The 27,963-nt window shown below is 42.6% G+C and overlaps 1 protein-coding gene and 1 long non-coding RNA gene across 2 annotated transcripts in view; both read right to left on the reverse strand.

The window, feature by feature from the left end:
* LOC309546218 overlaps positions 1–27,963 on the reverse strand; it is a 1,099,142-nt gene that overhangs the window by 1,023,576 nt on the left and 47,603 nt on the right. The gene's annotated exons all lie outside the window — the stretch shown is intronic.
* RCC1 (regulator of chromosome condensation 1) overlaps positions 19,483–27,963 on the reverse strand; it is a 30,318-nt gene continuing 21,837 nt past the window's right edge. The window contains exons 7-10 of the mRNA XM_082245771.1: positions 25,214–25,366; positions 20,661–20,780; positions 20,414–20,566; positions 19,483–19,939 (exon numbers count right to left, since the gene is read on the reverse strand). Coding sequence (XP_082101897.1) covers positions 19,770–19,939; positions 20,414–20,566; positions 20,661–20,780; positions 25,214–25,366 — 596 coding nt within the window. The 3' untranslated portion in view covers positions 19,483–19,769. The remainder of the gene's footprint in view (positions 19,940–20,413; positions 20,567–20,660; positions 20,781–25,213; positions 25,367–27,963) is intronic.

Here is a 27,963-nt window from a genome sequence, read left to right on the forward strand (position 1 = left end):
GGTAGCTAAAGGTTTCTGAAAGAAGATTGCTAATGCTGAAACTTGACCCTTGATGGTGCTCAAGGCTAGCTTCTGCTCAACCCCTTGTTGCAAAAAAGCCAATATTCGAGTCACCGAATAGGTACGTGGAGGAAATCCTAAAGATTCGCACCACGCAATATAAGTCTTCCATGTGTGATAATAGACCTTGCTGGAAGTCGCTTTCCTTGCTTTAATAAGGGTAGGAATGACTGAAGCAGACAAACCTCTGTCCTTCAGTACTTGGGTCTCAATGGCCAGGCCATTAAAACCAGCGACTGTAAAGCACGATGGTAAATTGGTCCTTGAGACCACAGACACTCCCTGAGACGAAGTTCCCACGGAACGTCTGCGACTAGCATGTCCAAGTCGGCCAGGCCGGCTTGACGAGGCCAGCCTAGAATTTCTAGGACCACTGGCGCTGATTGGATCTGAACCAGGCGTCCCTAGAGCTATCTGGCCCCGACCATCCGAGAAAGTCTGGTCGTTTTCTGTTCCCACACATTTATCAGATACCTGATTCCTATCAGGAAGGGTGATCTTTTCTGGTTGAACCTCAGGGACCGAAGTCACCCGACTAGAGGCTTCTTGGCCTGTCTGGTCAACCAGATCCGATTCCTGTGGGGAATTGGGACTAATCTTAGGAAAAGGAAAAGATCTATTCAGGGAACGGTGACTACCGCTCCCTGTAGTACTTAAATGTTGGAAGGGAAGAATCGCACCGGTAGTAGTAGTTGATGCTCGATCTAATGTCCTGAATACCGGTGAAAACGTCCCCCCACCCTGAAACCGGGTGGGGGCGCACCTTCAGGCTGTGTACTCCTTTGCTTCGGGTTTGGCTGAGTTGGTCCTCTGTTTGTCCGACCAGCCCTGCTTGAACCCTCCTGGAGGAGTCTTGCCTTTCCCGCTTGTTCCAGCCGGGCGCCCTTTATGGGCGGTAAAGAAAGGTCCTCGCTTGTTGCGAGGTCCCTTAGCTTTAGCAGCCTGTGGCAAAAAAGTGCTCTTGCCCCCAGTGGCATCCTTAATGATTTCATCTAGGGTGGCCCCAAATAGACGATTCCCCTGAAAGGGGAGATTTGTCGAGGTCTTTTTGGAACCTAGGTCAGCTGACCAGCATTTTAACCACAGCACACGTCTGAGGATAACCGCTGACATAGATGCATGCCCTAATAGGGGAGTAGTGTCCAAGGCTGCGTCACAGATAAACTGTAGCCCTTGTATAATCTGTTCCATCAAATCAGATGTCTCCTGGGGAATATCTTTTCCCCTAAGGTCTTGGCGTACCATTCTCGCCCATTCCGTAAGTGTCTGGGAAACTAGACCAATAACAATTACTGGTCTAAATGCTGACCCTATCAGAGAGAAGATAGTGCGGGACTCTGCTTCCATCTTTCGATCCACCGGATCCTTAAAGGACGAAGTGTCCTCCACTGGGATAACCGTGGCTTTATTCAGCCTGGAAATAGGTGGATCCACCACTGGTGGTACCGTCCATTTCTTAATGATGGATTCCTCAAACGGATAGCGTCTAGCAATACGCTTGGAAATAGTAAAGGTACGTTTAGAATGCTCCCATTCTCCTTTAATCTTATTACCAAAACACTTGAGTACAGGAAAAACCTTCACCGTTTTTGATGGGCTTGTTAGTACCAAAAGGAATCTCTGTTTCAGTTGCTTCTGCTGGTAAAACCTCAAGTTTTAAGGTTTCCTGCACTGCCACAACTAGTGCGTCCACCAATGCTTCTTCCTGAATTATAGCAGGAGAAGAAACGTCCTCCTCACTGTCTGAGGGAGCTTTACCTGAGGTAACAGCCCTTGCAGAGGGACCTGCAGTGACCATCTCTGAATCTGAGTCAGAGGTGTCAGATAGTATAGGGGTAGGCGGGGGTCGCTTCCTTGACCCCCGTCCCTGACAGGCCGCCTCCACCCGAGCCATCATAGACTCCAAAATTGCTGTAAATGCCTCTACACTCTGTGCACCGGCGGGTCCCGTGGCCCCCTCGAGGGAAACAGGTGGGGGAATATGTGTGGCAGGGTCCATAATTATTCCAGTCACTTCCTGGATAATATAATTCAAAAATAAAAAACTTTTTTTTTTTTTTTTTCAGACCCCCAGCGCCACAAAAGCCCCTTAGTGTTACCTGCTAGGGATCCCTATCGATCGAGAGAGAGAGAGAGATAGACCCCCAGGCTCACCACTTGATGCTCAGAGTTTAACTGCAACAGGTTACAGCGCTGTCTTGACAAACCGGAAGTCATTTGGCTGGCTGCCCAGGAAGAAAGGAGGCGGCTCCGCCCCTCTGCACGCCTTCTGGCGCCTCCCCTAGCTCCACGAGGTGTTTGGATCACCTCAAACATGGCCGCCCCCATGCTGGAGACACGAGGCTACGCCAAAATGGCGGCTCGTGCAATCCAGCAAAAAAAATGGCGGCGGCCTGTACTGAATAGCGGTGTGCTGCAGGGCACACAACACTCTCTCTGCATGGAGATTTGGCGTGGTTGGCGGTACCGGCCCTGGCGGACCGCATGGCCGTTCGGAAGGCCTGCTTATAGCTGGAGATCTGATTTAGGAAGGCAGTCTACATGTCCGTGGCTTCTGACTGGTAGGTACCTTATTCTTATCACAGTAAGATTCCCAGAATGCCACTGATTACAATCTTTTAAACATGTATACAATTAGATTGTTAGCTCCCAAACCAAGCCTCCTGGCTCTTTGCACATAAAATCACACTCAAAGTAGGGGGATCTGTGTCATGTTATAGGATAGAGGGGGACTCTATCTTACCATACAGAGAGGGGCCCGCGTTCACCACAAGACCCGTCAGGGGAAAAGGGGGAACATACTACTCACCATACCGGAACCAGGCGGGCACCAACTCCTGACAGTACCCCTCTCCACCGGGGCGGGAGGGCTGTCGACCGATACGGACGCTGTGACTCGTGGTCTTTGGCGTTTCAGCGAGACGTTTAACTCGCGGGGTCAGTCCCTTAATGGGACTTTGTCGCGGCCGACCCAGCGCGGAGCTATGGCCTGCACGCGCTCATAGGCTGAACTGGGGTGACCACCGGATCTCAACATCCAGCCCGTCGCGCAGTTCAGCTTTCTTGCTTGAAGATCTCACAGGAACACTGGAGAAAAAAAGCTGTCTAAAAAATCTTTTAAGAAAAAAATCTTGCCAGGACCGAAGATCCCAGCAAGGTATCTAGGTCCTTACTCCTAACTAGACAGAAAATAACTGATTTGCTGAGGCAGAGAGAGAGAGGATATACCCTCTGGGACTGCCCCTAGGGTGTGGCCAGAGCATTTTAATTTCCTGTCTAGTCCTGCTCCTGTGGAGGCAACATAACCCGAAGGTGCTGTATCACCGAGGACTACGTCTGTCAATGAGCGATAGAGAAATATTGTTATTTTTTAAAATTGATGCTCTTTTTTTATTTATAGCGCAAAAAATAAAAATCGCACAGGTGATCAAATACCACCAAAAGAAAGCTCTGTGGGAAAAAAAGGATGTCAATTTCATTTGGGTACAGCGTTGCATGGCCACGCAATTGTCCGTTAAAGTCACGCAGTGCCGAATCGCAAAATAGGGCCTGGTCATTGAGCAGCCAAATCCTCCGGGGCTAAAGTGGTTAAAGAAGTCTTTCTCTATTGGGTATTTCTGAGCGAATATCTTTGGTGGAGCAAACACCATATTGGGATGAGTCCAGTCTGCATATAGAACATCCTTAATGTCAGGATGCATCAGAAAGTATTGAGGATTAGGCGACGATGGATGCCATGATCCTAAGGGCTGAACTTTCTGAGAAGATTTGGATAATGGCAGCATAAATTAAGTATGGCCCATTTCCAAGAATTACTATAAAAATGCCTTTTGGGTTAGAATTAAACTCTGACCCTTGGATTCTTCAGGCGCGGAATTCTTAGTGGAGGGGTCTTACACCTTCCCATCCACAGGGATATCCTCATTTGCTTCTGCTGCATCCTCTCTGAGGTACTCTTCATTTAATAAGGAGAGAGGGGCAATGCTTGTGCTTGTGGCCTTGATGATTGGAACCAGCTAAAATACCAAAAAGGTGTTCCATCAACCCCACAAATGCAGACAACTGGTCCTCCTATGTCACGTAGGAACTGGATAAACGTGCCCCAGAACTACCCAAAAAATTAAGGGAGCTACAGCTGCAAGGAAAAGGTTAACCTCCAGGGGACAGTTTACCAGCGTGGCTGCATATAGGTTCCTCCCTGCATGATGGCGGTATATGGGACATCTCACCCCACCTCCCTGCCATTTTGTAGACCTGTGGTCTGCTGTCTGTTAAATAACTGCACCTGTGCTGGGGTAGCTTCCAGGCCGAACAGGGATCTCAATCATCATATGCCAATAGATCACTACGTGTTTCGCTTACAGATTCCTCAGGAGATCCTATTGGTGCTGGGAGATACAGTGTAATTACTATATGATACAAAGTGCATACATTTCTTTCCACATCATTAGTATAACATATGACATTTTTCAATTTTCAATATTAGGGCTGGGCGATTTTGCCTAAAAAAAAATCTTCGATTTTTAAAGAAAAATTTGAGTTTCGATTCGATTTTCGATTTTTTTTCCAATGCACTTAAAAAATGACTGCAGAGTCTGGAGGGAGGACTGAGGAGAAGGAGAAGCGCTGTATATGTGTGTCTGACTCTGACGGACCACCGCCGCGCCTGGATGTGACGTCAGCTGCGGGCGGTGCGTCTGTGACCCTATCGACTTAACTGGATTGGGAGAACCATTTGTGGTTTCAGTCCCATCGCGTGCAGCAAGGAATTGTAAGGAGCAGCAAGTGTGGGCAGGAATTTGGCCTAGCACCTACCATGCGAAGCCTAAGACCGTGAACCTGGAGCAAGGCAGTCATGGAGGAGGAGTGTCTGATGAGGAGAAGTTAAGAATTGGCAGTTACATGTGCAGGGCTGTGGAAGCTGCACAGTTGAACCAGGCTAGAGGAGGGAAGGGTGTTGGCGCTGTTGTGGTTGATCGAGAAAGTGGCAAAGTTTTGGCAGTGGGGACTGATCAAACTGGAGAAAAGGGAGAACCACTGCTTCATGCTTGTATGGTGGCAATAGACATGGTGGCACGCCAACAAGGAGGAGGTGCATATGAATGCCTCGTTGGACTGGAAATTGAGCAACAACCCAAAAAGCACAGTGTAACCAAAAAGGATGGGGAACAAATAGGGGATGAGGGGGAGAGCCGGAAGCGCACACAAGAGAACAGTGGACAGTGTACTGGAGAGCTGCCATACCTATGTACTGAGTATGAGGGGTTGCGGCGCGCTGTGATAGGTACAGAGAACTCCCCGGCCTGGATGTGACGTCAGCTGCCGGGAGAGGAAGCGGGCGGTGCGTCTGTACAGGCCAGGGGCTGTGATAGGATAGGTACCTATCCTATCACAGCCCCTGACCTGTACAGATGCACTGCCCGCTTCCTCTCCCGGCAGCTGACGTCACATCCAGGCCGGGGAGACTTTACCTATCACAGCGCACGGCAGCCCCGGCCTGTACAGACGCACCGCCCGCCCCGCAGCTGACGTCACATCCAGGCACGGCGGTGGTCCGTTACTGGGGAGTTCGGTGGCTGCACAAGGCAGAAAAAAAGTATTGTAGAAAAAACTCAAGTTTAAAAAAAAAAATTTTTTCATACTAAAAAATCGATAAATCGATTTACGCCCAGCCCTAAAACATATCATGAATTCCAACTAGAGAACATGATGTACACATATAAATATACATTGGAGTACTCGTAGGCCCCTACCCAAACCCCAAGGGGGGAGAAAAACACTCAGCACCCGGGCCAGCACGATGGCATGAGGAAAAGTCATACACACATCAGTTTCTTCATGCCACCGTGCTGGCCCGGGTGCTCTATGTGTTTTTTCTCCCCCCTTGGGGTTTGGGTAGGTGCCCATGAGTACTCCAATATATATTTATGTGTACATGATGTTCTCGAGTTGGAATTCATGATATGTTGATTGAAAATTGCAAAATGTGATATGCTATACTAATGATGTGGAAACAGATGTATGCACTTTGTATCATATAGTAATTACACTGTATCTCCCAGCACCAATAGGATCTCCTGAGGAAGCTGTAAGCGAAACGTGTAGTAATCCATTGGTGCTTGAGATCCCTGTTCGGCCCGGATATCCAAAGATCATCGCAGATTCTGTTTCCCCTTATACCAGATCTTAGTTTGATATGGGCATGTAAAAGGTTCTTTTGCCCTAATATATTTCCCTCGTATGGGGAAATACTGTACTGTTTTTACCACACAATTTTTCCATATGATATGGTTTTAATATTATTCACTATGTTGTTATAATACATTTCTTATTTTTATCTGTTGAGTACTTGTTGTTTCCTTATGGGATTATTAGTGGCTACCTCAAAAGTCCTACTCACCCCTTCATTTCTTCTGTAATGTACTATTTGGATGTGGTGCCACATAATTCTGAGTCACGTCTCAAATCTATTACAAATAATGTGAACTACTGAGCGGGTAGCCCAACACCTAGACACAACTATTACACACTAGGAGGAGTGCTACTGTAATCAGGGAAAAGGAACTCCACTTGTAAAGACAAAAGCAAGGGAAGGGAAAAAAAAACAGCGCAGACCTCTGGTGTAGTAAAGGGATCAAAGGGCATAATATATTGTTTTTATTTTAACCACTTTACCACTAGAGGATTTTGCTGTCTTACATCCAGGCCACTTTTTGCGATTCGGCGCTGTGCGACTTTAACTGACAATTGCGACGCCGTACCCAAACGAAATTTACTTCCTTTTTTTCCCACAAACAGAGCTTTCTTTTGGTGGTATTTGATCACCTGTGCGATTTTTACTTTTTGCGATATAAACAAAAAAAGAGTGTTTATTTTGAAAAAATAACAATATTTTTAACATTTTTTTATATGAAATTCCCCCCCAAAAAATCAAATTTTTTAAAAATTTTTGGACAATTTGTTTTCTGCTACCTATGTTTGGTAAAAAAAATCAGAATAAGCGTATTTTGATTGGTTTGCGCAAAAGTTATTGCGTTTACTAACAAAGGGAAAGATTTTTGTTATTTTTGGTGTTTTTTTTTAACGCGTAATGGCGGCGATCTGCGATTTTTTTTGCGGGACTGCGACATTGCGGCGGACAGATTGGACCCTTGACTGACATTTTTGACACTTTTGGGGGTACCAGTGACATTACTGCAGTAATCAGTGCTATATATATATATATATATATATATATATATATGCACTGTTACTGTAAAAATGACACTGGCAGGGAAGGGGTTAATTTTATTGGAGAGGGAGGGGTTAATGTATGCCTGGTGCTTAGTAACGCGTGGGGGGGGGGAGGTGACTGAGTGACACAAGGACAGATCGAGGGTTCAGCTATGCTGAACCCTGCAATCTGACCCTGCCTGTCACTTAGGAGATCAGCTCGCTCTGTTTACACAAGCGGGCGGATCTCCAAACTAGATTCCCAGACGATCGGGGAAGAGCAGCGGCGATCGCCGCCGCTCCTCCCCTGGCCCGACTCCCGCTGTGACTGAAAACAGCGGGAGCGCGCCGTCGAGAGAGGGGAATGTCTGGTGACGTAGACCTACGTCGCCAGACGATAACGAGCCACTGTGCCGCAGTAGCAGCACGGTGAGCAGTGGGGAAGCGGTTAATTTAGGAAATTATGTTGCAGATTGAAAAGGAAAGGTCATTTTTAATAACATTCAATTACAATATGACTTGTGTCACAATTGTATACACTGCATTATTTTTTTTCCCCACGAAAGTGGAATTTACCTTTACATGAATGGCAAGCATGCTCATTAGCAGCTCTGAAACAGACAACCCATTCAGAGGTACAGACATACAGCTGTAGGCAGTGCCCACAGGGGCCTGACATTGTACCTGCAAAACCTTGCAGGCTCCTGTTTAAAAAAAAAACATAATAAATGCACATTTTTTTTAAGCTTAACTTAGCCTTTAATACAACTGCCTTCTACATATCACTTGTGATCAACTTCTCCTGGCACAGTGGGACTGTTATGCAGCTATTCCAGTGCAGCTACACCACAAAACAAGGCAAAATGTCTTGTCTCCCATGTATAGAATGTGTCGGCAGATAAGAACCATTTGGCCCATCTAGTCTGCCCAATATATCTGAATCCTATGAATAGTCCCTGGCCCTATCTTATATGAAGGATAGCCTTATGCCTATCCCATGCATGCTTAAACTCCTTCACTGTATTTGCAGCTACCACTTCTGCAGGAAGGTTATTCCATGCATCCACTACTCTCTCAGTAAAGTAATACTTCCTCATATTACTTTTAAACCTTTGCCCCTCTAATTTCAAACTGTGCCCTCTTGTGGTAGTTTTTCTTCTTTTAAATATGCTCTCCTCCTTTACCGAGTTGATTCCCTTTATGTATTTAAAAGTTTCTATCATATCCCCTCTGTCTCTTCTTTCTTCCAAGCTATACATGTTAAGGTCCTTTAACCTTTCCTGGTAAGTTTTTTTCTGCAATCCATGTACTAGTTTAGTAGCTCTTCTCTGAACTCTCTCTAGAGTATCTATATCCTTCTGGAGATATGGCCTCCAGTACTGCGCACAATACTCCAAGTGAGGTCTCACCAGTGTTCTGTACAGCGGCATAAGCACTTCTCTCTTTCTACTGCTTATACCTCTCCCTATACATCCAAGCATTCTGCTGGCATTTCGTGCTGCTCTATTACATTGTCTTTCCACCTTTAAGTCTTCTGAAATAATTACTCCTAAATCCCTTTCCTCAGATACTGAGGTCAGGACTGTGTCAAATATTCTATATTCTGCCCTTAGGTTTTTACGTCCCAGGTGCATTATCTTGCACTTATCCACATTAAATTTCAGTTGCCAGAGTTCTGACCATTCTTCTAGTTTTCCTAAATCCTTTTCCATTTGGCGTTTCCCTCCAGGAACATCAACCCTGTTACATATCTTTGTGTCATCAGCAAAAAGACAAACCTTACCATCGAGGCCTTTTGCAATATCACTTATGAAGATATTAAACAAAATTGGTCCCAGTACAGATCCCTGAGGTACCCCACTGGTAACATGACCTTGTTCTGAATGTTCTCCATTGACTACAACCCTCTGTTGTCTGTCACTCAGCCACTGCCTAATCCACTCAACAATATGGGAGTCCATGCTCAATGACTGCAGTTTATTGATAAGTCTTCTATGTGGGACAGTGTCAAAAGCCTTACTAAAATCTAGATATGCAATGTCTACTGCACCTCCACCGTCTATTATTTTAGTCACCCAGTCAAAAAAAATCTATAAGATTTGTTTGACATGATCTCCCTGAAGTAAACCCATGTTGTTTTTCATCTTGCAATCCATGGGATTTAAGATGTTCCACAATCCTATCCTTTAATAGGGTTTCCATTAATTTGCCTACTATTGATGTCAGACTCACTGGTCTATAGTTGCTCGATTCCTCCCTACTACCTTTCTTGTGAATGGGCACGACATTTGCCAATTTCCAATCTTCCGGGATGACTCCTGTTACTAATGATTGGTTAAATAAATCTGTTGAAGTGCCTGTGTTCATACCAAGCAAATAAGGATTTCCAGGTGCAACAGCAGATCTTTCTAGAAATGACTTTCCTTGCTTATAGCAGAATGGAAAATATTATACAGAATTTATATAGCGCCAACAGTTTGCGCAGCACTTAACATGAGGGCAGACAGTACAATTACAATACAAGAGGAATCATCAAAGTTAGAGTTTGTGTGCAAGGTTCTTCTGGGCCAGTTTGGTGCACTGGGAATGACTGGTTTCTTCTCTTGCTCTATTTTGTAGAGCATTTGAGGTGGAATTCACACTGGAGGAAAGGCATAGATTAGCCTGAATTGTGTCCAATGAACAGGTACTGTTGTGTAATTGTGTTTTAAGGTAATCCATCTTTAAGTTGTCCACTCCTGAAATTTGAACAGCAGAGAGAGCTAAGCGGTGTGTTTCTCCATGAGATAATCAGGCTTGTTTCCTTCAAGTCTGCATAACTACTGGTACCCTTTGCGTGACGGATGTGAGGTACAATCATGCCAACTGTGCGACTGCACCCTGATCAGGTGTTCCTGAAGGGGATCCAGTTGTATAGAGCTATTTTAATCCCTCAGCCACAAGATGTTGACGGGGAGCTTGGCTTCTCATTCTCCCTGAACTGTGGGAGACTGGAAGACTCCCTCCCAGGCTGAGAGACTGGCATTCGCCCATATAGAAGAAAAATAGATTTCCAATATATTTAGGGAAAATTTTTTAGAAATATATTGAATATGGCCAAAATTGTAGCATTTCAAATATATTTCCAATATATTTAGGGAACATTTTTTAGAAATATATTGAATATGGCCAAAATTGTAGCATTTCAAATATATTTCCAATATATTTGGGGAAAAAAATGAATTTTTTTTAAAATAGATTTTAAATATATTTTTCTTCCAAGTGGGTGTTATAGACTTTAAAGGGAATGTTAGAAACTACTTCGCTATTGTCCAGGGTGGGTTGGAAATCCACTAAGCTAAGAAATTCTTTGCTTGGTTCGATAGAATCATATGGAGATTGATAGAGGAAGTGTGTTTGTTCCATGCCATCAGGATGTTGTGTTGGAGAGGCCTTGAATGGAATTGTATGAATGGAACAGCCTCATAGACCAGAGGCCACCATTAGGCCCAGAACTCTCATTGAGAATCTCAGAGGAATATCTTTGACCTTAAGGTCCAAGTGTGAGAGCTGAAAGAGAGCAATTTGTTTCTGGAAGAATTTTTGCTTGGGCTGGGTGTAGAACGAGACCCCATGGTAAGCTTGAGGCATCATACAGAAGGACAATAACCAGGGACCTGAAAGTAAGGTTCTTAAGAGGGCAAGAAAGGGAGAAAATACTCTGGAAGCAGAGGATAGGCCACATGGTAGCGTGAAACTGGAAGTGTCTATCGCTTATCGTTAAGCGTAGAAAGCACCAATGATGTAAGTAAAAAGAATATGAAGGTAGGCATCTTAGAGGTGTATAAATGCTAGGTATTTCCTTGGTCTCAGAGAGGCAATAACGGACCTTGTGGATTCTGAATGAAACTTTGGAATTTGGAAATACTTGTTTAGGGATTTTGGAGTACAGGATATGACAAATCGGGTTTTGATATTGTGAACAGGTTTGAATAGAATTCTTTGAACTTGTCCTCCCGAAAGGCCACTTCCTGGTACATAAGCGTTGAGGCGCTCTTAGGCTGAATTCACACTATGGGCAGTGACTGGTGTTTTACTGCATTGTAAAACGCCAGAAAACATTTTCTGTGTATACCATCCACAGTGCAAAGCAGCCACGTGGTATTTTATTGCAGCACAAAGGATCACATGTCGCTGTACAGCAGCACAGTGTGCTACTGTACAATGACATGAGTAATTTTGTAAATTTCAGTGAGGAAAAAAAAACCGCTGTGTGATACAATGAATTGCACACCAAACAGAGTCACACTGCCAAAGCATGGTCCTGGAAGACAAAATCCTGTTGGTTATTCACTGCCCTAGTCCAATTAGCTGCAGTTTGCAGCAACGGCTGGGCCTACGAGAGTAAAGAGCCTTTAAGAGTTTCTGAAACTTTTTATATGTTCATGAATGAGGAACATCTTTTTAGACTTCATAGGTCACGTATTATCCAAGAGGGCAAGGCGAGATGGAAGAGAAGTGTAACAATGCTGAGGCTTTTGCACACAGAAGAATTGAGAACTTCCACACAGACATGCAAATTTAGTTAAGCCATAGCATCTGGTGTATTATGGAAACCTGGGGGAGGGTAGAAATTTTTTTTGTGGCCTTCTCCAACATGACCCTAGGTCCTTTTTACTTCTCAATATCTGGGCTCTCTAGGAAACACATTTCACTTTCCAACTGCGGTATAGTGTGAGTGGAGAATGAGCTTAGCATTTTTGAGCCCTAGACAATGATAGCTATATAAAAGCAGCTAGTTGTCCTAGAAATTGTGACATAGTAGCAGAAAAGTCTGCCTTAGTCCGATAGGCCCATGTTCCCTGCCTAAGAAAGAACTTGAATTGGATGCAGAGACTAGCGGTAAAATAGGAGTCCTGCTCTGATGCAAGAGAAGCGTTGCCCCTCTGAGTGGTTCAAGTGTTTTTCAGGCCTTTAGAAAAGCAAAGGTTTGCCTGAGCTTTTGCCGTAGTTTCTGCCACTGCCATCAGTAACAGCATTCCTGTGTGGTAGACACAGAAAAAGGTGTGCATCAACCTTCCTGTAGCAAAGTTTCCATGGGGAAAGGGCAGGAGAAAGCACCTGAGTGCCTTTTAAAATGTTCTAGGCAGAATCTGTGGTAAACTGTGCCATATGATTAACACGTTATCATGCACCTGAGACTAAGCTTAGCGGTGGTTGAAATTTTCTTGTTAAATAGTTTTTATCAAGATTATTTCAAATAGTAACAAACAGGGTAAGGAAATCATTATAAACAGAGGAAAGCAAACTCATAAAACATTGATATTATGGCCAGTAGTACATAGGTGCAGTTATGCAATCTAACTTCATGCCCATGAAGATAAGCCATTACAGCATTAAGCAATCCAAATATTGGGGGTGGCCGTTCTCTAATAGGGCCACCCCCAACCCCCCTGAACATCCCAATGGGTACACACAGGGTCCAGTTGGGGGGGGGGGGGGGCGGTAGACCCTCGGACAGCTAAACATCCGCGGACCCCATATATTAGACTGACATGTACATAGTTCTACAAGATGTTATTTGTGACACTAACTGAGAATATATGAAAGGTAAAGTAAAGGGAATACTCTTTGGTAGTAAATCAAAGCCGGCTAATTGGGCTTGAGACCAGGAGCGGCATTAGGATGCTTTAACCAGTGAATCCATCGTTTGCTAAAGATAGGCATTCTATGATCTTTAACAGCTAGTAACTTCTCAAAATGACATTGTGCGTTTACCCGTGAAGTAAGTTCCTGGTGACTCCAATGGTGAGTGAGCACCATTGGAGTCAAACAAGATGTGGAGTACTATAGTCTGGTACTTTGGAGGGATCAGATCTATTCCCAAGTTCAAAAGTGCTAAAGCCGGCAAGATAGAGAAGGTCGTGCCCAGAAAAAATCCAAACAAAACCTCCACTTCCTTCCAAAAGGGTTGAATAAAGGTGCAATCCCAAAGGATAGGATAGTGTTCCTACCTTATTGCCCCGTCTCCAACACAACGCACTGGAGGAGGGATAGATTTTTGACAGCCTATGAGGCGTTAAGTACCATCCATGGTATAGTTTCAGAAATTGTTCCCAATAATCAATACATTTAGAGTTTATAGTTGACCGTGATGGCCTTATGCCATTGTGAATCTGTAAAGGTCAATTGGAATTCAGATTCCCATTTAGTCCTGCTTGGGCCCAATGAAGGTGCTTGAGTGTTCATATACAAGTTGTAAAAAAAAGATATGCCCTGTGTGCCAGATATAGCATGGCCCCTAAGAAAGTCCCATGCTGTAGCAGGGATGGATAACCGGAAGGAGAGTTTGTTAGTTTTGTGAAAATGGCGAATTTGTGCGGTTTTAAAGCAGTCTGCAGGGAGAGAGCTATCCTTAAGGCTGAGCCAATAGTTGTGGCCATTTTTCCAATCTAACGTTGAGAAGGAAGAAATGATCCATTCGTAAGCCCCCAATGGAATATCTAAGTTACGCCTTTCAAGGGTCTGATGGCAAATGGACAGTAAGGATCGCCAGGCAGTTAGTGTGGCTGTAATAGGATGTTGGATGCGGTGGGTCAAGAAAGACAAGGATGAGGCAGCTAACAGTACACCTAGATCCTGGTGCACTAGTAGGGATCTCTCCATGAAAACCCAAAGTTTGTCCGGTGGTTCCTGTAGCCAATATTGCATTTGGTCAAGGAGTGAGGCGGTATGAAAGAAGGGGATGTTGGGGAGCCCCACGCCTCCGCGGGTTCTCCGGCACACCAGCGTTTTAAGGGCTATTCTCTGTCTTTTGTTAGACCATATAAAAGGTCCTAAGAAGGGCATTACATTTCGCAAAGAAACTAGATGGTAGTGATATTGGGAGGGTGCGGAAAAAATATAAGAGTTTGGGAAGAAGCTGCATCTTAAATGCAGCCATTTTACCTAGCCAGGATAACTGTGCTTTATTTATCTGCTTCATATGTTCTATGTTACGGAGTAGAGGTGGGAAATTAGCCTCATAGTTCAGAGGTGGATGGTGTCAGCTGGATGCCTAGGTAGGAAATGGTGCTATGTTCCCATTGAAAGGGGAATTGAGCTTTCAAATGGGCCAAGTTCTCTTGGGTTAAATAAAGTGTGAGTGCTTGGCATTTGGTTGTGTTAAGTTTGTAGTACGATACTTGGCCAAAGGTGTCTATTACTTGTTGAACTTGGGCGAGAGATGTTTGTGGATCGGAAAGCGACAGAATAAACATCGTCTGCAAAAAGCCCTATTTTGTGCTCCTGGTTACCTATGGTTATCCCTCTAATAAGAGGGTCTGCTCTAATAGTTGCAGCTAACGGTTCGATGGCTAAAGTGAATATGATTGGGGACAACGGACAGCCCTGTCGGGTGCCGTTGGATAGGTCAAAATACCTTTGCAGAAGGGTTTTTGTAGAAGGTCATTATGGCAGAGTAAAGCCGGCCTAAAATGCCGAATTTATATAAGACTCTGTCCAGGTACTGCCAATGGACCCTATCAAAAGCCTTTTCTGCATCCAAACTAAGGAGCACGGAAGGCAGTTGACGGGTCCTAGCCTGGTGAATTAAATTAATCATCCTCCTAGTGCCGTCCGATGCTTGTCTGCCTTTAACAAAGCAGACCTGTTAAGGCCTTATAAGAGTCGGGTAACCTCCAAGAGCCTATTTGCGAGTACCTTTGGGCATAGCTTCACATCAGAATTTAGTAAAGATAAAGGGCCGGTAGTGTTGAGGGAGAGTGGGGTCTTTCCCCGCTTTCGGAAGAGTAAGAATAATAGCTTCCATCATTTCCTTGGGAAATTGCTCGTGGAGACTGCCTCATTAAAAAGATTAGACAAGCGAGGAGTGAGAATGTCACAGAACGCTTTATAATATTCTGACGAAAGGCCATCTGCACCACGCGCTTTATGAGATGAAAGATCTTTAATTACCTTGATGATTTCTTGAGGGTCTATAGAGGTCTATTTACTAATTCTAGGGTCGATGCATCCATTGCGGGTAACCTCAATTTGTCCGAAAATGTTAATTTCCTCTAGAGAGGGCTGATGTACACCAGAGTCCTCCCGCAAATTGTACAATGAGGAGTAGTAATCGCTAAAGTTCTGCGCTATGTCATGTGGGCTAATAGCCAAGGTACCTTTGGCGTGATGAGCCAGTTGGGAGATCCAGCCGTTGATATCCGTAACTAGGTCCAGTAAGTGAAAGGACAGAGTGTCCTTGAATGCCATTGGACACCCCTTTGTTTTTTTTTTTTTTTAGAAAAGTTTGCCTGAAAAATATGTGGAAAAGATCTGAGAGCATTTAGGTGGGTTCAATGCTGTGAAGTGCGTCTCTTGTACGCATAGAATATCTGCTCGTTTGTTGACAGCATCTTTCCAAAGAGATCTCCTTTTGTGTGGGCTATTTAGCCCCTTTGTATTAAGAGATACTAGTTTCAGTACCATGGCAACACAATAAAATAAGTATACAAAGGGAGTGCCACAAAGTCACGTCAGGTGATAAAGAAGTGCACGGTGCACCAACAAAAGGTTTGCTGATGAAATAAAAAGAATAAGACAACAAAAAAGGGGAAAATTTGATCATACAGGCAGCCGCCCTGGCAACAGAGGGCCTCACAGCAGCCCATTGTACAGACGAATCCTATACACATCCCTGATCAATAGTCCAGCCGGACGGGATCTGTGAATTTAGTAGGGGAAAAGCAACTCAAGGGAGTACGGGCAGGTAGGGGCCCAGAGAGCTCTGTGTAATAATTCCAGGGCAGAGGAACCACAGCATGGTGTGGTAGGAGGGTTGGTCCGCGATGTCTTCATCATCCTCTGGGGGGGGTAGTCCCCATTTTCTCATTAAGAGGAGGCCATCATCCAGGTCAGAAATCCAAAAGGTCCTGTTCCTTTCAATTTCAAGTTTAGTAGGGAACTTCCACCTGTACTTGATGCTATTGTTGCGCAGGATTTTTGCTAACATGATACCAATATTCAAAAAAAAAAAAAAGGGCATGTCTCGGGAAATTAAAGGCCTGTCAGTCTGACATCGATAGTATGTAAACTTCTGGAGGGGATGATAAGGGACTATATCGTAGAGTTTTCTAAAGACAACATCAGCAGTAACCAGCACGGGTTTACAAATGGGCGTTCTTTTCAAACCAATCTCTTATTCTACGAGGAGGTGAGCTGTGAGCTAGATAGGGGGAGACCAGTGGATGTGATGTACCTGGATTTTGCTAAGGCGTTTGATACAGTTCCCCACAAACGCTTAATTTATAAAATAAGGTCTGCAGGCATCGACCGCAAAGTCTGCTCTTGGATACGGAACTGGCTAAAAGGGCGTGTCCAAAGGGTGGTAATAAATAGCGCATACTCAGACTGGTCTGAGGTGGTAAGTAGGGTCCCCAAAGGCTCAGTCCTGGGACCAACCCTGTTCAATTTATTAATAAATAGCATTGAAGACGGGATCAGTAGTTCTAGATCAGTTTTTGCAGACGACACAAAATTGGGCAGGGCAATAACTGCACAGCATGAAGCAGATACCCAACAGAATGACCTAGACAAAATAACGGAGAGGGCAACGACATGGCAAATTAGGTTTAATGTGGAGAAGTGTAAGGTTTTGCACTTGGGGGACTAAAAGCATAAAAGCACAATACACTTTAGGGGGGGAACCTTTGGGGGAATCAAAAATGGAGAAGGATCTGGGAATCCTGGTAGAGGATAGACTAAGCAATAGCATGCTATGTTAAGCGGCAGCTGCAAAAGCCGGCAGAATATTAGCATGCATAAAGAAAGGGATGTATTCCAGAGAGAAAACTATAATCCTACCACTTTATAAAACTCTGGTCCGACCACATCTGGAGTATTCTGTCCAGTTCTGGTCGCCGGTCCTCAGGAGGGATGTGTTTGAGCTGGAGAAGGTCCAGAGAAGGGCAACTAAACTAATAATGGGGATTGGAGGACCTTAATTATGAAGAGCGTCTGCAATCGCTTGATTTATTCTCCCTGGAGGAGAAGAGACACCTGAGGGGACATGATAGCAATTTATAAATCTCAATGGTGATCTCAGCATAGAAAAAAAGCTATTCAGTCGGAAAGATTGCATGAGGACTAGAGTACATACAATGCGATTAGAGGAGAAGCGTTTTAACCTCAGGCAATGAGGGGGGTTCTTTACTGTTAGGGCTACAAGATTGTGGAATTCTCTACCACAAGAGGTGGTTTCTGCAGGAAGTATGGAGGCTTTCAAAAGACTTAGACGTACATCTCAAGAATCAGAACATTCAGGGGTATGTGAGATGATTACGGCCACACACCTACACAGGTTGAACTGGACGGACTATTGTCTTTATTCAACCTCACCTACTATGCAACTATGTAACTGAAAACTGCTGTTCACAAACGCTCTCCATCCAACCTCACTGAGCTCGAGCTGTTTTGCAAGGAGGAATGGGCAAAAATTTCAGTCTCTCGATGTGCAAAACTGATAGAGACATACCCCAAGCGACTTACAGCTGTAATCGCAGCAAAAGGTGGCGCTACAAAGTATTAACTTAAGGGGGCTGAATAATTTTGCATACCCAATTTTTCAGTTTTTTTTATTTGTTAAAAAAGTTTGAAATATCCAATAAATTTTGTTCCACTTCATGATTGTGTCCCACTTGTTGATTCGTCACAATTACAGTTTTATATATTTATGTTTGAAGCCTGAAATGTGGCAAAAGGTTGCAAAGTTCAATGGGGCAGAATACTTTCGCAAGACACATACACACACACATATATATATATATATATATATATATATATATATACACATACATATACATATACACACACACACACGGTATATAAATATTTCAGGCAAAATCTTAAAGGAATTGTAAGAAAGTTTATTATATATTATTAATATATTTAATTTTATACCAGAAGATACCGTATAAGTCTCTTCTGACACAGATGCTCTACCTACCAGCACTTTTTATACTGTTCGTGTACAGTAACAGCACAATAACTTTCAAGCGTATGCGAGGGACTTATGTCGCCCAACCAATCAAGACAGCTGCAGTCTCCAAACTCAACAGAAATTTGGGTGAAGTTTGAAGTGCCAGTTGGGAGTGCAGATATTGCTGCTCACTTAGGAAAGTCTTTCAATGTGCAAACACGCTGTGCATTTTTGCACATTATGGTAAAAATCTCCTTGGGCCCACCATTTTTCATTTAGTTTGGTGGGTTTAATGCCACTCTAAATTGGGCTAAAACTGGACAAAGTGGGTGCTCAAAGCTCCTACCGTGGCTTAGTTTGCCCTTCACCTACACCTTACTGCTATCTATGCCATTGCTGCGAATCATTAAATCATCTAGGAAACAAGTTAGTCAGATAGGAGCCACATGTGAAAAGCACCAAGTAGGCAGCAGTCAGAACTGCCTCACATTTTAGATGTAATTGGAGAGTTTGGAAGGCTGCTGCAGACATATGCAGTCACCTCTAGGCCTTTTTAACCTAATGTAATTACACATCTATGAAATCAGCATCAACTAGCTACATTTTTCAGTTACACCTGGGCACAAAACAGAAGAAGCCAGAACAATTTATGAAAAAGATTTATTCCAAAGATAATTTTTTTAAAAATGTTCATCTGTCAAGCAAATTAATCATACTGTTAAAGAGCAATGGAAAATAATCTACAGTCAAACACACCCATGCCTTTGACAATCACTGAGTATTAAAAAAATAAAGCTATTTAGCATGTCCAACAAAACCCAGAGACTTAGGAGCAGGGCAGACATTTTGCTCTCCAACATGATTTAATGAGTAGTAAGATGAAAAAGATGAGCCATGGTCACAGTAAAGGAAAACAGAATGTTAAAAATACATGAAAAATTAACTCTTAATGGAGACAGAGGGCAAAAAGATGACTGTATTAACGCTGGGATCACATAAGAATAAAGTCACACTTAACAGGCTAAGGGAAAGAGCTGTGTGGAAACTACAGTAACCCAAAGCAACCAATCTGGCTGGCAGCTTTGGGCTAAAGAACAGTGCACATCACTACCCCTTACAAAGTATGCCCGTATGGCTATATGCACATGAGCGTTTTTTGTCACACCCTACCAGTTTTCATAAAAAGTGGTTACAGTGTTTTACAAATATGGAAACAGGTGCAGACATTTTTTCATGCTAGAGGAGAATTAAAAAAAAAAAATTAAAAATGATAAAAAAGACACAGGCATACATGCATACATTAAAGGTGAATTCCCTCTGAAGTCTGAGGAACATATGAAAACTGGTGTTTCTGAAGTATGAAAAAAAGCTAGGCTAGGAAAAAAAACTCCCATGTGGACAAGCCCAGACACGGTAGAAGCTGATGTCAGATAAGGCAGCCTCTCACAAAGAGGATTTCGCTAATTTAGGGGTTATTAAAAAGTCCATAGGTGGCCGGGTTGAAGAACAAGAGGCTTAGAGGAGGTGTCCTATTTTAGCCAATTGTCAATTTCTGAGCGGGTCAGCTGCGATCCTTCACCAACAGGACAGTGTGTTGACCTCCACTGGACACAGACAACACATCTCTGTTCTCAAGCTGCTTTCCTGTCATCTCATAAGGACTGCATACATCATCCTCTTCACCTGTACCAAGCTGCTGGTTAGTTCCCATACCCCAGGAGAAAACACGGCCTGTAGAAAACCAAAATAAATAAAAATGTCAAAATGTGTCCCGTGTGCATGAAACTGGCAATTTCTCCCTTCACCCTGTCCAAGGCCTCCAGACGCAAGAGGCCTGAAACCTAAGTAAACCAATAAACAATTGGTGTGTTATGGAAGTTCTTTTCAGAGCTTAATAGCGGTTATATGCATATCAAAAAATAAGGTAGAAAATGTATAAAAAAAAAGATGTAATATACAATGAAGAGATTCGTATGCAACGCTCTTGGTTATGATCTACATATTCAACCAGGTAAATATTAAACACAGTTGCTTAAAAGGGAAAAGTTTAAACCATAAAAATGAAAATGGTTTGATTTAAAAGAAATAACTTTAAATAGGGGCTGACAAACTAGGGGCAGAACAAAAAAAAAAAAAAAAAAAAAAAAAGGGACACCAGCTTCAGTTTCAAACCTCAAGGCAAAAGAAGGAAGAAGAAGAACTTACCATCGCGAGATACCGCATAACTGACAGAAGCTCCACATGCCACAGAAGCAATTTTAGGGAGACCAGGTATCAGTGTGGGTTCACTTTTCTCTTCAGAGTTCTCGCCAAGGCCAAGTCGCCCATACTCTGCACGCCCCAAACTGTATGCATTTCCTACAAATTAAACAGGCGGCAATAAAGTACACAGTGTAGAAGGTACTCAATTTACAGCTTTAGAAAAACTTACAAAAAAAAAAAAAACACTTGCCTTCAGAGTCAAGACACACAGTATGATGCTGTCCACCAGAAAATCCCACCCATGATTTAGTAGAATTTTTAAAAGAGGTCAAGTTTTTGGGTGCAAAGCATGTGCTTGTAGTTTTGGTGCCTGCAGCAAAAGAATACATTAAATATATTAAAAAAAAAAAAAAAAGTACAATATATGTGCACAGGGCTACTGTACAAACTTTAAACCTGATGCCACCCAAAACTACCCCCCACCTGTTTATTGCAATCTGTGTTCTTAATGATATTCCCCCCCCCCCCCACCTCAGTTCTTGTCTGAGCGACACCAGGACAATACCTCAGTCACTGACTGGAAGGCACAGAGTAATAAAAACCTGGACTGATGTTCTTACCCGTCCTCCCTCAACTAAATAGGCTTTTCCTGGTGTCGGAACCGGTCAGTGAAATTCCTTTACTTACTGTCTTTGTCACACTCTATGAAACACAGAGAATGTACAATAGCAATAAATATGAACAGAATTAGTTCAAACTCTTTCCTGCTCTAGGGAAGAAAAAAAAAAAAAAAAAAAGCATTCAGGTCGGACTGCACAGCAACTGAAAGTGATGTAGCGCTAGTCACACGAGCAGATCAGGTGAGAAGCAGTTTACTTAGCAAGCTGATGCTGTTGTATCTTACAATTGGAACATTGTATGGAATCTTAGCTGGGCTGTTTTTTTTTTTTTTTTACGCTTTGCAAGTGGCAATTTTATAGGGATTGGAATATATAGTTATATGGCAACAGTATCAGGCTAGTCTTTGCTTCATTGCGAACTGCCTGAGCAACCCCTAAAAAAGGGGAAACAGATACAGAGACTGGATGAGAAATTATGGAAACCTCTTAAAAGCAATATTGCTCATCAGTAATGTGATAACCATGAGGATTCAGTGAGTGCGAAGGAGTGCTGGATATTGGTAACTTGATACGTGGTGAGAAATATTTGGAAGAGTTTCCACTGTATCGCATTTCATGTAATTTATTGGAACTTTCGGACACCTCATCACTGGTGGAGAGGACTGTCCACGCAATAAATTTGCAACAAATTGTTTTATTGGATTTGTATGCAATGCATTTATATTGAGATAATCAGTAATTAATCTTTCACAGCGCTACCTCATATCGCAGCAGGGATTACAGAGTTCAGTATGTTGTACTGTATTCACTTATTTTTAAAAAAGGTGGCAGCAGTGATATTTAGAAATCTATTCATTTTTTTTACAGTTTAATTTCTACTCACAATTTAAAATTTATACTGAAGATTGCAATTATTGAGTGTCACAGCTTCCTATGTGCAGTGTATGGTTGTTGTGTTAAGATGGATAGAGGAGGTGTGGGGGATGTGTGTATTGTATATAAACTTTAAGCCTACAAAGTAGCAACTATATCACACACACTAGCATCAACACAAGCTTAACACTGCTGGGATTAGGTGTTAAGCTAGCCTGGCCCACAATTTTGTCTGAGCTACTTAACGCACCTCACAAAATGCCCAAGTGTAAATGCACATAAAAGCTTTTGGAGGAATTTAGACGCAGCAGATTAAAAAGGCAGTCAAAGCTCCTTCTGAAGGCAGAAGAATCGCGTTCAGAAGAGATTTTGGGCATGAAAACGCTAAACGCACCTAGGTACTTCATTTCAATGGCCAGAATAAATTCTAATTCTGGCCAATGAAATAAAATGCCCAAAATATAAAACACTGCTAAGCTGTTAACGCACCTCAAGCTGCTTAAAAAAAAAAAAAAAAAAAAAAAAAAAAAAAAATGCAGCCTAGGCAAGTTTTTAAAGCATTGTTAACAACAATGCAAACAATAGTTATTTTGTCAATCCAATATAAAGCTTACAAAAAAAAAAAAAAAAAAAAAAAAAAAAATTCCCCTGCGTGCTTTACTGCGTCTCCTCTGCTGTTTACTTTCAATATTAAAAAGGACTGCATATCCCACAGCATCTTGCTACCTGCAAGCATTGATTCCTAACCCCCCCCCCTTTCTTTCCTGCACCTTTCTAGACAACAGTCTTCTGAATAACGCAACACAGCAATGCCTACCTGTCACAAAATTCAAAGAGGTAAATATGTGGGGATCTTTCACAAAGTAAGTTTACACAATCTCAGTATCATTCAAGTTTAGAATAAATTCGAAGAGAAAATGAATACGATTTTACATTTTGACCTTGGATAGGTTTTAACCACTTTAGTTCCCGGAATGTTTACCCCCTTTCAGGATCAGGCCATTTTTTACGATACTTTAACTGACAAATTGCACGGTTGTGCAACACTGCACCAAAAAAAAATTGATGTCCTTTTTCCCACATAAATAGAGCTTTTTGGTGGTATTTGATCACCTCTGTAGTTTGTATTTGCACTATAAAACAAAGAGGCCAATAATTTTGGAAAAAAAAAAAAAAAAAAAAAAAAAAAGTTTAAATTTCTACTATAAAAACAAGAAAAAAAATCAAATCCCTGCATCAATTTAGGCCAATATGTATTCTTCTACATGTTTTTGATAAATAAAAACCCCAATAAGCATATTTTGGTTGGTTTGCACAAAAGGCATAGCATCGACAAACTATGGAATAGATTTATGGAATTTACATTTTTTTTTTTTTTGCTAGTAATGGTGGCGATCAGCGATTTTTTGCAGAACTGCGACATTGCGGCAGACGATTCGTACAGGCAAGTGATTTCACGCTGAATCACTGCCTGCCACAGTATATGTGCATGGGGCGGTCTGGAGGTAGTTAAAAGAGAAGTATGAGTTTACAAAAAGAAAATAACTCACCTACATGGCTCCAGCACCGACCCCAGCTGCCCCTAGCCATCTGAGACCGAGAATTAAGCGGTCAAACATCGCTGATCACTCAGCTCTCGGTATTTTGCCTGCAGAGAGCCGGTGACTGTCAGTCACTGGCTCTCTGCTCTGCCCATCCAGCTCCCTTGAGCATTGGGCTGTGGAGGGGCGGGAGCAGCTGGCTCAGGCTCTCAGTGGCTTGCTTAGCGGCTGAGAGCCACCTGCCGATCCAGATCATATAGGTGGGATCTTTTCAGAGCCTGACAAGCTCTGCGACGTCAGCCGACAAAGGGCTTTATGTAAATCAAAAATAATCAGCGCAAGCCCACATTAAACAGAAAAAAAAAAAAAAAAAAGAATCAATCAAAATTCTTGTGCACAAGGCTGCAAACAATCAGTGCCAAACACAAAAACACCTGTGAAAAAACTTAAAAAAAAAAAAATAATATTGCTGCGCCAAGTCTTTCATTGGAGATAAATAAATAAATATGTTTTGTGTACAGAATATTATATTATCACAATAACTCTAAATCAGTCCATCAACTGTGATACTAAAGTGATAAATCAATTTCTGAGCCGTGATTATAAAATCATATATTAATAGTCCCAATCCTCAGTGAAAATAGTGACTGAAAGAAAATCAAAGAATCTTCATCCACAAACGTGATCAAAAGTGCTGCATACTTCACTCCAGGTGCTCCTAGTGACTAGTGACAGATTAGCAGCCAGCTCACCTTAGGAACAGACTCCTGAGAGTCAATACACACTCTGGGATAATCACTGCAGTCTGGTTTGCCTTCCCATCAACGCCTCCTGATAGTCCCTCCAGGTTTACGGCATCGGTGTGGAAAAATCAAAGCAAGATCTAATGCTCTCTGATTTTAAGGCTATTTATTAAATCATAAATGGTGAAATCGCACTTACATTTCAAAGCACTTCAGCAGTGCGGACTTATAGCATCAAACGCTTTGATTTTCTTTCAGTCACTATTTTCACTGAGGATTGGGACTATTATTATTGATTTTATAATCACGGCTCAGAAATTGATTTATCACTTTAGTATCACAGTTCATGGACTGATTTAGAGTTATTGTGATAACATTTTGTACACCAAACATTTATTTATCTCCAATGAAAGACTTGGTGCAGCAATATTATTTTCTTTAAGTTGACAAAGGGCTTTAGCCCGCTGTCGGCTGAAAAAAGGTCCCATGAGTGCAGAAGGAACTAGGAGAAGGGGGGGGGGGGGGGGGGAGTACAGCCTAAGCTTTGGCTATACTTCTTGGACACGGAAAGGAGGAAAAAAAAAAAAACAAAAAAAAAAAACAAAAAAAAAAAAACCAAACACACAGCAGGTCACAAATTGCATGACCAGTCGCATCCCATTGCCAGCAATGGAAGCGTTTACATCGTCATAACTCATGTCGCAGCAATTATGATAAAAGGTTCCTGCACTACTTTAACGACTTCATTGTGACTTGCATAGACTTCAGTTAGACGGAGTTTGCAAATAAATCTGCAGTGCGGCTTTGAAATCACACTGAAGTAGCGTGATTTCAAAGTCAAATTGTTGTAAAACAAGGTTAAACATACACTTACATTTTACATACAGTACATAGAAATGTCATCTTGATTTTACACAGCAAGAACTGTATGCCTAATCTCCCAAATTCAAAATAAAAACCAGTTAAAGCACATTGATTGAAATTTAAAAATGAAGCAGCATCAAAGCCAAAAGACAATCCACTCACCCAGCTGATGGTAGTTCGAGAGGCCAAATCCATAAACATGACCTTCTTGTGACACAGCAAATGTGAAATAAGCACCACAGAAAACATCTCGAAACGCAACACGTCCACAACCTTTCACCTTAAGGTGGATGCACTGAGGAACAAGCAGCCTCTCTGCAGCAGAAAAAAAGTAAATAATCTAAGCATATTAAAATCTACCTGAAAAGACTTTCCATGTTTTGCAATGAGCATGCTTAGAAGTAAAAACACAAAAATTTGAGAAAATTAGATCACATTTAATGCATTTGAGAAAATTAGATCACCTTTAATGTATTTGATCAGGCTTCCCACTGCTCAGTTTCAACCATTACGGGGTTTATTCCCTCCAACAATTTTGGCTGTACAGTGGGACAGCATATACAGGCTGCTTAAAGGCCTAACGTTTTTTTTTTTTAATGTAGGTGTGAAAAAAAAAAAAAAAAAAAAAAAAAAAAGGGACTTTTTACTTACCGTAAAAGCCATTTCTCCGAGTTCGGACGTAGCTGCTGCTTTAAATCATAGACGGATGGGTAATAAGCAGCTCCCACTAGGAGGGACCAGGTCGAGCCAAAAGCTTTGACACGCCCAGGGGGGCGGGGTCCCTGGGTTATTACCCCTGGCATCACCATTGCATCTGCAGTTTAGTAGCAAGCAGTGAATAACCAAAGCCCAACTCTTCAGAGAGAAGAGGGGTGGGAGCTACGTCCCGTCGGTGGACTCAGAAATGGATTTTACAATAAGTAAAAAAATCCCATTTGCTCTTTCGTCCGACGGCCATAGCTGCTGCTTTAAATCATAGACGGGTGGGACTTCCAAAAGCAGTAACCACTGAGGGGTGGGGAAAGGACAAACTAAAAGAATGCAATTCCCACCACTAACATAGCCAACTACAGGTCCCTCTCAAAAAATTAGCATATTGTGATAAAGTTCATTATTTTCTGTAATGTACTGATAAACATTAGACTTTCATATATTTTAGATTCATTACACACAACTGAAGTAGTGCAAGCCTTTTATTGTTTTAATATTGATGATTTTGGCATACAGCTCATGAAAACCCAAAATTCCTATCTCAAAAAATTAGCATATCATGAAAAGGTTCTCTAAACGAGCTATTAACCTAATCATCTGAATCAACGAATTAACTCTAAACACCTGCAAAAGATTCCTGAGGCTTTTAAAAACTCCCAGCCTGGTTCATTACTCAAAACCGGAATCATGGGTAAGACTGCCGACCTGACTGCTGTCCAGAAGGCCATCATTGACACCCTCAAGCAAGAGGGTAAGACACAGAAAGAAATCTCTGAACGAGGCTGTTCCCAGAGTGCTGTATCAAGGCACCTCAGTGGGAAGTCTGTGGGAAGGAAAAAGTGTGGCAGAAAACGCTGCACAACGAGAAGAGGTGACCGGACCCTGAGGAAGATTGTGGAGAAGGACCGATTCCAGACCTTGGGGGACCTGCGGAAGCAGTGGACTGAGTCTGGAGTAGAAACATCTAGAGCCACTGCGTACAGTCATGTGCAGGAAATGGGCTACAGGTGCCGCATTCCCCAGGTCAAGCCACTTTTGAACCAGAAACAGCGGCAGAAGCGCCTGACCTGGGCTACAGAGAAGCAGCACTGGACTTTTGCTCAGTGGTCCAAAGTACTTTTTTCGGATGAAAGCAAATTTTGCATGTCATTCAGAAATCAAGGTGCCAGAGTCTGGAGGAAGACTGGGGAGAGGGAAATGCCAAAATGCCTGAAGTCCAGTGTCAAGTACCCTCAGTCAGTGATGGTCTGAGGTGCCATGTCAGCTGCTGGTGTTGGTCCACTGTGTTTTATCAAGGGCAGGGTCAGTGCAGCTAGCTATCAGGAGATTTTGGAGCACTTCATGCTTCCATCTGCTGAAAAGCTTTATGGAGATGAAGATTTCATTTTTCAGCACGACCTGGCACCTGCTCACAGTGCCAAAATCACTGGTAAATGGTTTACTGACCATGGTATTACTGTGCTCAATTGGCCTGCCAACTCTCCTGACCTGAACCCCATAGAGAATCTGTGGGATGTTGTGAAGAGAAAGTTGAGACGCAAGACCCAACACTCTAGATGAGCTCAAGGCCGCTATCGAAGCATCCTGGGCCTCCATAACACTTCAGCAGTGCCACAGGCTTATTGCCTCCATGCCACGCCGCATTGAAGCAGTTATTTCTGCAAAAGGATTCCCGACCAAGTATTGAGTGCATAACTGAACATAATTATTTGAAGGTTGACTTTTTTTGTATTAAAAACACTTTTTTTATTGGTCGGATGAAATATGCTAATTTTTTGAGATAGGAATTTTGGTTTTTCATGAGCTGTATGCCAAAATCATCAATATTAAAATAAAAGGCTTGTACTACTTCAGTTGTGTGTAATGAATCTAAAATATATGAAAGTCTAATGTTTATCAGTACATTACAGAAAATAATGAACTTTATCACAATATGCTAATTTTTTGAGAGGGACCTGTATATAATATGAAGCCCAACAAACAACTTTGGCTCAATTGTAGCAAAACCATAAAGGAGAAGGAAAAGTAGACTGCCCCTTAAAAGGTGGCCTACAAAACCTTGCGGCCAAAGGACGCATCTGAGGATGCCAAAACATCCACTCAGTAAAACTTGGTGAATGTATGTACAGACGACCAAGTGGCTGCCTTGGTGGCGGAAAGCCCAAGAGGCACTCAACATCCGCGTAGAGAGAGCCGTGACA

This window comes from Pelophylax lessonae (genome assembly GCF_965119305.1).
Source record: "Pelophylax lessonae genome assembly, chromosome: 2".
Classification (NCBI taxonomy): Eukaryota; Metazoa; Chordata; class Amphibia; order Anura; family Ranidae; genus Pelophylax; species Pelophylax lessonae.